This window comes from Lates calcarifer, linkage group LG6 (assembly GCF_001640805.2).
Source record: "Lates calcarifer isolate ASB-BC8 linkage group LG6, TLL_Latcal_v3, whole genome shotgun sequence".
Lineage (NCBI taxonomy): Eukaryota > Metazoa > Chordata > Actinopteri > Centropomidae > Lates > Lates calcarifer.
The window spans coordinates 10,469,075-10,480,755 of NC_066838.1; the positions used below are offsets into that span (position 1 = coordinate 10,469,075).

General features: G+C 41.0%; 1 protein-coding gene across 4 annotated transcripts in view; it reads right to left on the reverse strand.

Moving 5' to 3' along the window:
* Window positions 1-11,681, reverse strand: part of LOC108891706 (thymocyte selection-associated high mobility group box protein TOX) — a 134,646-nt gene that overhangs the window by 66,866 nt on the left and 56,099 nt on the right. For 2 of the 4 annotated variants that reach the window (XM_018688980.2, XM_018688979.2), the window contains exon 1: window positions 8,413-8,920. The exons of the other annotated variants lie outside the window; for them this stretch is intronic. In XM_018688980.2, the coding sequence (XP_018544496.1) occupies window positions 8,413-8,517 (105 nt within the window). In that variant the 5' untranslated portion in view covers window positions 8,518-8,920. Of the gene's footprint in view, window positions 1-8,412; window positions 8,921-11,681 lie in introns of those variants that run through there. 4 annotated transcript variants of the gene reach the window in all.

Below are 11,681 nucleotides of genomic sequence, written 5' to 3' on the forward strand. Positions count from 1 at the left end.
TTGTGGTGCTCACAGTACTGAAATACAGACTTTGCATAAAAGAAAATATCCCAATGTGAACTGCTCATAGTGTGTTAGCATGTCAGATTATCCAGTGTAACGTGAACACAGTTTATGGAAAGACATGCTGCTGTGCCATTTTTGAAGTATAATTTCTCAATATTCCATACACCTCCACTGTATTGTTCTGGGTAGCTAAAACCTCTAGGTACCACTATAGAGATAAGTGAAAAAAACTCAACACTTTAAGTCACTGCTTCAATCAAAAGTCAAACTTACTATTAGTGTTCCTCCATTCTGCTATCAGAACCTCTCTCCTATCTCCTGCTGCTCTAAAATAACATTATTCGTACACTAATAAGTTGTTTTTAGACTCTCGTCAAAAGTCTTATTCCTTTTTCTTTGATTTGAAAGCAGCTGGCTGTTAGCAATGTTGCTTGATTTAGTGAGTTGGGGCCTGACAGAAACAAGTCCTCTGCACATACCTTTCACATACAGTACACCCTGGTCTGATTCTATAATGGGTGCTTATAGACACATACACACACTTTAGCACATATGTACAAGCTGATACAGAGCAGCACATACACACTAAGGTGCCATGGTGGAAAGTAGTTAAATATATTTACTCAAGTACAGTACTTAAGTACAATTTTAAGGTACTTGCACTAACTTTAATATTTCCATTAAATTCCATACATCTATTCCACTACAATTAAGAAGGAAATATTCCTTTTTTACGATAGTTATAGTTGTTAGTTGAGATTGTATATCAGCAACAACATGAAAATGCTGCTTGCATTTTATAAGTAACAATAATCTGACAATATAATAATTGGCATGGCAATGTAAAATTGACAGTGGCTGTTTTTGCTTTATAATGAGTATTTTACTGCTGATACTTTTATGTACATTTTGTTGTTAATTCTAATGCACTTTTAAGTAAAATTCTTAATGCAAGACTTTTACTGCTAATGAAGTATTTCTACAGTGTGGTAGTGCTACTTTTACTTAAGTAAAGGATCTGAATGTGTCCACCACTGCTAAATTGCCAGTAACACACACATATGAGTATGCACTCACACACATATGCATACACATACACATATACTTTCTTGGTTCACGTGGGTTGTGCCAGTAAGTGCTGCTTTAGGCTACGGTTTTTCACTACTGTCTACTGTGTTATTAACAATTCTATAAAAAGATCTGCTCAAGTTTCCCTTTCCTGTGTGTTAACAACCCTACCAAGCTGCTGTGAGATTGCTGAAGCCTAGTTAAGAAAGAGACAGAGTCCTCGATAGCATAACACCATTGACCATATGTCATAATTTCCAAAATCCTACTTTTCTTTCCTCTGTTTGTTTTTCTTAGCGACATCACTCATCGGCACGGCTCTTGGCCAACTTGAGACTAAATAGGTCGACAACACAAAGAGAGGGCCTCTTTCTTTCGCTTTCCCTCCCTTTTTCTCAACCCACAAGCCTCCTCTAACCTCTCTATGTCCCTTTTTTCACAGCATCTATCTCTATTCTTTTCTCTCTCTGTAACTCTACAGCAACTTCTCACTTTTTCTTTGTTTTAGGCGAGATCTATGTCTTAAACCAAAAATAATAGCATTGTAAGAACTAAAACCATGGTATTACCACTGTACTTTCTGTCACACTTCTCTTTCTGCCCATTGTAAATGATCATGGAGCTCATCATTAGTTCTCAAAGAGGAAGAATGAGCCATAGTTTGATTACCTCAGTGGCTCTGTGGGCTCCCGCAGTCTCTGATGACTGAATTGGATGCAGACGATTACAGCCTTGCACAGGCAATTATATTTGCCTGCTAAATATGTCACACATAATAAACACATGCTCCTGACAGACAAGGGACAAGGCGAGACAGTCACAGCTGGGGAAAGAGGAAAGAGAGCAAATTCAGGATCATATGGATTTATCAGCTCTGTCTTCCTCAAGTGGAAACCTCTCACAGTCCAAATCAATGCATGTCAGTTGAATTAATGAAAGACACAAGCGCTCAGATTAGAAGTCAAAGATCTGATGGCGGATGGCAACTGGAAAAAAAGTAACACTCTGAAAAATGTTCCTCCCGAAAGAATTAGATCAATCTACACAGATGAGGCACAGCTTCTCAAAAATGTTCAGTTGACTAAATTCAAACTTTTCACCCTGGGCATTTTTAGATAATTATACCTTCAGTGTACTGCTTCTGTGTTAGTCTGGCCTTGGATCATTAATTGAACTTTCATATGGGTACTGTCCCTTCAGGCCACAGTGCAAACATGGCACTGACACCAGGCCGATAATATTTGTAAAGGATATTCAGTGAAAACAAGGGAGGGAAAGAGCCTTAAATCCCTGGCAAGGAGCTTATACCATGGCCCATGGTGTTTGCACAGGACATACCTCAGGAAGCTGAGACAACTGGGAATGTTTGTCCAGCTTCCAGCCTCTTCCATGCATACATACATACAGTACATACAGCACATATATACGATACATACATACAGTACATATGTACACATATACATTCATACATATAAAGTCTACATGAATACATATCATACATACACAGAGTATAGAGTGGGCCTACATGTTAACAAACCATACATGTCACATCTAGTACATACAGTATATGCATACATGCTGCACATACTAGAGATGTGACTACTTACATTAGTGAACATTCATTGATTATTATATCAATGAACTGGGCAGTCTATAAAATGTAAGAGAATAGTAGAACTGCTCTCAATTTCCCAGAACTCGAGGTGACATCTCCAAATTACTTAAAATGGTAAATGGCTGCATTTATACAGCACTTATATCTAAAGTGCTTTACAATTGTCTCTCATTCACCCATTCATAAACACACAGATGGCAGCAAGCTACCGTGCCAGATACTGGCCTGAGAAACTATTTTTTGGGGTTCAGTGTCTTCAGTGTCTGTCCCAATTCCAACATGTGCACAGGAGGAGCTGGGGATCGAACCACCAACCTCAGGAGTAGTGGACAACCTGCTTTCCCTCCCAAGCCAGTCAGACCCAAAGATTTTCAATTTACAGCAATAAATTGAAAAGTGCTTAAACATACATACGGTGCGCACACATGCCCCTATGTAAAGAGGAACTGCTGGCACTTCTTATTTGTCTACATTTGTTTACCTTCTGTGCAGAAACACTGGCTGGGTTCTGTCCGAGCTTAGATGTACAATATCTGTGGCAAAATTGCATATTGTAGTTTCCTCAGTCATCCTCTGTGGAGTTTTCCTTTGTTAGATAGATAGATAGATAGATAGATAGATAGATAGATAGATAGATAGATAGATAGATAGATAGATGTGTGCACATCATGCTGCCATGTGCTGTTTAGTCTGAGTGTTTGCAACCATTAACAAACATAATCAACATTTAACTAAACACCCAGGGGCCTACTCTGCAGCAGGTGCTGGCACAGTTTCTTTTTCTGTCTTCTTCTGCAGTCAGAATGAGAATGCCATCACACTGCCCCATGGGAAGGCTTGGGCTGACTAATGTAAGCACACTACAGTGGGGCGGCTGGTCTTAATTATGGTAACAGACGCTGAGGGGGATGCTCTGGTACCCACCAACAAGCAAGTAGCTTAGCACTGGCAGGGCCAATAATTAGCACATGGGTAGCCCCCCACCACCGCCACTACCACACACACATTCATACTGTCACTCTCATAACCTACATCAAACACAAACGCTGCATTTAAAGGCCAGGCAAAGAGGCTCGGGGCATTTAAGTGGTGGGAAAGCCATTCACAATGCTGATTGTGTTATTACAAGCAGCACATGTCTTATTTCCTGTCTTCAGCATTCATATCTGCCTATATTTTATCAAAAACAATCTCCAAAATTCCCCCCCAGAAAGTCACAAAACAGTTGTAGAAACCTTGTAGCTGGGTGGGAAAAGGACATCTCACACACGAGTAGGTAGAAAAATTTTGAAGGCAAGAAATGTCTGTGCCATATGCAGGCTCTGTGACTCAGCCAATGTCAGAGCCAATTCCAGTTTTATTGAAATGAGTTCAAATAGTCGGAATCCCTATTAAAAATCTCCTCCGTGTGTCGGGGCAGGGAGAATATGATTTAGTGGCTGTTTTGCTCTGCCCCTGCTTGCTGTGTGTCACCGGCCCTTACTGTGGTATGCATGGCCTTCCTCTGCACGGGGCTATGAAAGCAATTGTGATTGTGATTCCGTAGTCAGCAAAACGCTTGAATGGCCCCGAGTTAGCATGCGCAGGCGCGCGCACACACACACACACGCACACACACACACACTCACACACACATTCATAGTGTCCCCATACTGGGCCAGTGATTACTTCAACCCATTTCACTCTCACTCATCCTTTGATTCTCCACTTTCTGCCTCTCTGTCACATACCACAGAGTGTGTCATTAGCTAATAGCAGCAACATCACTCAACATAAACATGTACCACAGCCTGCATTGTAAGGAATTGTTAATTTGTCAGCCATGTTTAAGTACTCCACGAGTTACAAATGACACTTGTACACTAATATGTACGTGTTAATTCAAGAGCTTATTCCACTTATGAGTGACCAGTTGATTGAAACTGACTGAGTATGTTAATGCAAAGAAATCAAACCTTTGCACAGCATGCACAAATAAAACTGAGATAAGCCATTCAAATGGAGTGCATCATTCCCCAGCTTATCTGAGGCAGAGGAGACCACCAACTAACAAAGCCAGCTCTTCAGTCATGCCCTATCTAAGCAGATATCAGTTGTTGGGAGGATATATGAGCTGGGTGGGGCCTGGGTGTATAAACACAGGGCCTACCCTCTCTCTGCACTTCATGCTAGTGCTTTACTGTAGGCAGCGACTCACCTCAGCACCAGCAGTAGTCAGTACTGTTTGATTAAGGTATTCAAATAAAGGAGCAGACACTGTGTTCCCATTTCACAGAGCAAACTAAAAGTGGTGGACAAACAACTAGCCACAGTGCAATTACAGCTGTGCATGTTGTATAAGACAAGACGCATCTGTATAGTTTCCGTAATACATAAAGTGCAAATTAGTACAGTATTTGTACAATATATGTGAGTAATATATGTACCATGCAGCCGGTAAGGCAGCAGACAGCATTAAAACATGGCATGGCTTCATATTACCATTAGAGCACATAGCTGTTATAATGGTATTACTCTGTGTAATATCTCCTAGGCTGTGGGTGAGCACCACAGTAATAAAAGACACACACACACTCACAGTGAAACAAAGTGAGCACTGAAAGTATTGAAGTGAACATCTTCAGGGTTATTTTTGGATCTTTCTGATTCATCTCAGTCTGCACATGAAGTACCCCCTTTGCTCATTTTATGCATCTCCTTCTCTGCGTTCCTCACCTTTTTCTTGTTAAACAGTACTGAACGTCTCAGTAAATACAGCCTTAAAACAAACTGTCCATGTTACTTAAAGACCAATCGATGACAAAAGCTGGCTGCCACATCTGGGGAAAAGGTTCATATTTCCTCCTCATGAGACATTTTGCTGTTGATTATCTACAACACTGCCAAAGTGATGGAAATGACTCGCAGTGATTGGTGATCACAGTAATTATTGACACGTTGGACGGGGTGAAAGAAAGAGTGCATCCAGGAGCGTTCACGCACACGAAATGTTATGAATGAAGTGAGCTTGCAGCTCCAAATTAGCAGTGTGACAAAGGCTGAAAAAGCATGACAGCCGCTCATGTTCCCTGGAAGTCGCATAAACTTGCTAATTACTCAAACTAGGCTTGTGTCTGCTCGCAGCATCCACAGTGAGTCAGTGGCACGCAGAACAGGTTTGCAAATAAACAGACTATAAAGCTAAAATACAAGCACATGCTCATTTTATCCAATTAAGCTTGTGTGTGACTCAGATTAACACTACTAATTTCATAGTGATAAAAGAAGAAATGTTTTCTGAGGCTGTAATTTGCTTCTTTTTTTTTTTTTTTTTTACATGGATACTGGAGCTGCCAGTAATGGTGCTAAAATTCAATATGGATGCCAAATTGCAAAATTGCAACCATCTAACCAAAGCTTCTTTTTATTCAAAATATTTTGACTGTTTTCCAATAATATTATCCCAAAAGAATATTCTCAAGCTAAACTAGAAGCCAACAAATCCACCAACAAATTCTGCTGTAAACTGAATTATGTCCACATGAATATGCAAAGTAAGCCCATAGAAACAATTGACCTTAATGCTATGATTAGCCTTTTGCCTCCACTCTGCTCAGGAAAGAGACCTGGGTTGAATTTGAAATTGGCCAACCAGGGCTGTCGGAGATGATTAGCAGCAGGTAGATCTGATCTGTAGATACAGAACCTACATAACAAATCAGATGTCTCGTTAATGCCACCGCCAGTTTGACAAGCGTTTGAGGAGAGGAACTTGACCTCGTGCTGTGTGTTAACAGGACACCAAATGATCCCCGTCGGTCCCGGCCCTCATTTGCATTGCTAGTGAAGGTAGTTAGTGTTACGCATGTGATGATGGCAAATTATACCTCCCCTTGTGGAAAAGAACCCTAAGCAAAGAGAGTGGAGGCATTTCAATAATTCAAATGAATAGTTGTAATTTTGAGGGGGTGCCACACTTTTGTATAGCTGACATTGGCTGGTGTCACTTTCTCTCTAGTGAAAGCACTTTATAACATTTAATATCTAGTGGCTTTGTTTCCGGGATTCATGCAGTGCGTGGATATCAGCATATTCTTGGGATTATCCGCATGGAGGATGAGCCTAATTCGTCTGACCTACAAGAAGATAGCCTGTGCGGAGGAGACAGTTATATGAGCCCATTTGTGTCACAGGTGTAAACCGGCCTTATCAGTAAATGTTTTATATAGACCTCATTTCATCTGTGATCGAATGGGGGCCACTATGTCCTGATAGTTTTTTTTTTTTTTTCCTGTCTTCCGTGCTTGAGCAAGCTGTATTCCTGCAAACCTGAGCAGAGACTATAGATATAAACATATACATAACACTGTTTCTAAGACCTACACTAGGAGATGATTTTTTCAGTTAATTACTGGAATTTTCCGTTCAGTTACAGAGATTTTCCATTGCCCACACAGTGAAAGACAAACATCCCCAACTGTGTTTTTGTATCATTCCTCTAACCGTCATACCTGAAAGCCATCATTATCTGAGAAAGCAACGCCAAAGAAGTCCCAAACCGTCTTTATCTCAGCAGAACTTCATCTACAGCTGATGTATGGTAGGTGACAACAACAAAGTCTAATTTAGGGATTGCAGATGGCTGAGATGCTGGTATAACACTATAGTGGAAGCTGCGAGTCTGTTAATTAAACAGTAAAATAGTTTTCCTAGCATTTCCACAGGGTATATGTTGTGTTTGTGGTACTCATTAGTACTTTTCCTGTGATCTTATCTTACTTTGTGCTGTTTTTATCGCTCGTGGCAGGCTTTCAATGTACGATTTCTAGTCTTTCCCCGTCCTTCTGCTATTTATCACAGGATTATGGTTATTTTTTCGCGAGGGCTCGTTAATTATTTCATTATTTATTTTTTCTTGTGACATGTGAAACTGAAAAATATTCGTAATGCTGTTTTTTAAATGCCTGCGCACTTGCAACGGAGTCAGTGCAGGTCACAAGCCAAAAGCCGCGGGGTGTCAAAGCTGAGAGAGAGAGTGTGTGTGTGTGTGTGTGTGTGTGTGTGTGTGTGTGAGAGAGAGAGAGAGAGAGAGAGAGAGAAAAGAGTGATACTCGTAACAGCCAGACTCTGTGGTTTCTCGTTACAAAGTAATTAACAGTACATTACTGGCACACATCCATTTAATCGTTGAACTCCCAGCGGAAAACCATGTAAGCTATAAGAAATCATTGCGAGGGAAGCTAATGTTGGAGCAGGGAGCAGAGTGGGACAGTATGGATTCTATACAGCCCCTGGTATTCCACATCGGGTGGGACACTTAATGCCAGCTTTGTGCAAAACACAACTGTACAATCTCACAGGGGGGAAATAACATAATAACCACGTTGGGTTAGAGAGAGAGAGAGAGAGAAGGAGGGAAAGAAAAAAGTTGGAGTACACGTTTTCTTTCAACAGCAAAATAGAAAGATTGCAGGTTTCAGTGTAAAGCAATAGCTAATACTAATCTCTCTGTTCTTCTCCAGGCTAAATTAAAACCAGTCCAGTCCAAGCCCAGGTCACTTTACTTGCTGACACTTGACATTTTTTCGCAAGTGTGTAACTGTGTGTTTGGAGTAAGTGAGCGCCCGTGGATTAAAACGCGTCCAAAGCATATGTGCGTAAACAGGCTGTATTGGCTCATATAAAGAGAAAGAGAAGGAGACAGGTGAGACATCAGGAATTTGAATGCACCGTGCGTTATTTACCTTGTTCGAGTGGTAATAGTCCAACGAGCTCAGACAACTTGGATCAGTCGGTAGGGAGCATGAACCCACATTTGCCGGGGGCGCAGGATAAAATCTCACGTCCATCTCAGGTTGTGCGAGACTGAAGGCATGAAAATCACTTTCAGCGTCTTTGACTCACTATTGTCTCAGCAAACACAAACTGCCAAACGCAAGGAGAGACGAGAAAACAAGTGGTGGGAGTTTTTGCTCGGTATACTCTTCCCTCACATCCGTTCGCGGCCGAACTTCGGCACCAACTCTGGTGATGCGCAGTCCTCCTCAGAAGAGCCCCGCGCCAGGATGCGAAACACACACACACACACACACACACACACACTCACTCACTCAAAACGGGAGAGTAGAAATTTCATGGATACGCACGTGTTGGCAAAACTATCCCTCTTGTTCCAGAACAAATAAAAGCAAACCTCCAACTTAGATCCTCTCTTATTAGATATCTTACACGGCTGAGCAGCAGCCCATAAACGTGCAGCCCTCTGTTTTCCCACTGCTCTCAGGACTCCATACAGGCTTTGTTATGGAGGTGCATATTCTTGCATTGGTTCCAGTACAGAAGTGGTTGGACTTCCCCTCTGCCATGCGACCTCTGCCGATAATAAACGGGAAAGAGGAACGGAGGGAGAAGGGGGAGGGGAGATTGGTGGCTGCCTTGGCAACCGCTCTCCTTTCTGCAACTGCGCGCTTCTGATTAGCTGGAAATGTAGTAGTGTGCACGGCTGTGCATTATAAAGCGCACTCTGCTTCCATCAGTGCTTCATAAAGACTTCCATTTGGGTTATTGTGCCAAGGCGGATGGGAGGAGGTTGCACCGAGTCTCTCTGTAGTTCGACAATGTTTTTTTTTTTAAATGTATTTTTATTTGTCATTTCCATGATTAAAACCTGAATCTGCTGTTTTACATGTAGACGCCACCTGATAATACAAAACCTATCACAGTGTGTAGTCTAAAGCACTGAGCAAAATTCACTTGGATAGGCCAGTGCACTCCTTTCTTTGTACTGAAGTGTCTACAAACAGGTTAAAGACAAAGGACACAACTCAGTGATTTTCATCACCATAAACCCCAGTGTTTATTTATAGAGTTGTTGATTATTGATTTTTGAAAAACTAACTTGAAAACTCAATTTCAGTTATCAGAAAGTAGTTGTTTCCAGTAGTGCTTGCATTGCGTGCTCTACTGTTATTATCATTAAAAGAGATGCTAAAATACAAGAAAATGTAAAATTATAGATATAGTCCATGTTAACCTCACACAACAGGCAGTACACTTTTACAAGTGTGTGTTTCAGTATGCTCTGGGTAGAATATGTACAAGGAGGTTTAATCTTGTATTGCCATACAGTTGCAAATGTGTGTGGAGGGAAGCTGGGGCTGTGAGAGCTGCCTCTGACAGCTCACTGAATGTGATGGATAGCACACCCTTGCCCTGTGATGTGCATGCACATTTGATGTTGAAATGGCCTATCCATGGGACCATTGTCTTTCAATCATGTCAAGGCAAAGTACAGAACAGAGCACATTTTCTGCTGCCTGGCGTTATTACTATGCCACAGTTTACAGCACAATCCATAGCCTATACCCTGCCTGCACAGAAATGTTCTTTATTCTCCGGATGCCCCTCTGTTTAAAGCTACCTAATTTGAGCAGTTTTTTTAGGATGCATCATCAGTAAAACAGTGATAATATAGCCTCTTTATCAGTCCTTAACAGTGTTGCAGAAAGGCTTTCATTAGGTGAACCTGGATGTGAATAAAGAAGCATGTAACACTGAGAAGGGTACAATTGTTTTTACACAAACCGTGATGGCAGCATCTGCCCACTGCTGCGGCTCTTATGTTCCCAACCTTCAGAAAATGTAAAAAGCTGGTCATTATTATCAGCAGGTCTATTATGTTATAGTGCAACCTCTTTACAGTGCTGGCCTTCGTCGGTAGGCACATCCTGCCACTCTTCCCCCGGCGCAGCTCACAGAGGGTTAACCACATGGCTCAGTGCCATGGCTTCATGGGAATGGAATGTGGAGTGCTGTGTGTGCAGGGCTCCTTTCCCAGCATCCCTCACTGCCCAGGCGCATGCTAATGATCAGTATTATTGAAGCACAATTGATGGGCTAGCAACCAAACAGAGAAACTAATTACTACTAAGGCTTTATTGTCCTTTAATTACTGAAGCTCTATGGCAATTAGTGCGCACAAAGATGCAGCCCTACTTTAATCTCAATAAAATGTGATGCAGATGAAAAAATTTGGAAGATGAAAGGTAGATAAGATAATTTGGCTTTTGGTTTGTTCTGCAGAAATGATGGCTGATTTGAGTAAAGCGTGGGAGAACAAAAGAACTGCTGAGGGTCCTGCTAATTTAAACTGAAAATCATCTCAACAGAATTGGCACGTGATATTTCTGTGACCTTGACTAGCTAAATCAAAAAAGAAAAAGAAAAAAGAAAAAAAGTGAACGCTGAACAATCTCTTTCCCAAGTTACAGTAGAAAACAGTCAACCAAGCCTGCAGTTTGTGATGTCATTAAATGATGACTTACAAAGCTATTATGATAAAGAACAGCGACTTTGTAGAGACACATACACATTGCTTTACACCCACATGAAGTTTATTTCACACTACAGAGCAAGTACGGGCAGGGGAGATGAAAGCTAATGTATGGCATCTATAGTGCACATGGTTTACATTTCATGTTCCGATGTACTACATCTTTGGTCAAAATACAAAAATCTGCATCATTATTGAACTTTATTTTGAAAACATGATTAACTTCTGTCAAATTTTGCCACAGAGAAGTTCTATCAAACAATGAACACAGTTTCCTCACATTATTATAATCCTGTCAGAGCAGGGGTTGAATGCAACTCTGCATTCACTCTAAACTTTTTACTGTTTTAAAAGTATCATGACCTTTTAAAACATCATCTGTCTTTATTCGTGCAAAAATGATTATACAACATACAGCAGCTTGAAGTTACGTGTCCATGAAAGCCCCACTTGGTGCATTTATACTGAAGGGAAACAACTAAGTCACAGATTTGCATACATAATCAATTCAGTAACTGCCACTTCAGTTTTATACAGTACACACAGTACAATGATATATACACGACTGTATAACTGTATACATTTTTAAATTCCTCTTAATGAAAAGGAAGTTTAAAAAAATACAAACAGGAACCTAATGGTAGCAGTTCAGAGACAACAGGTAACAGTTAATAGTTTTAT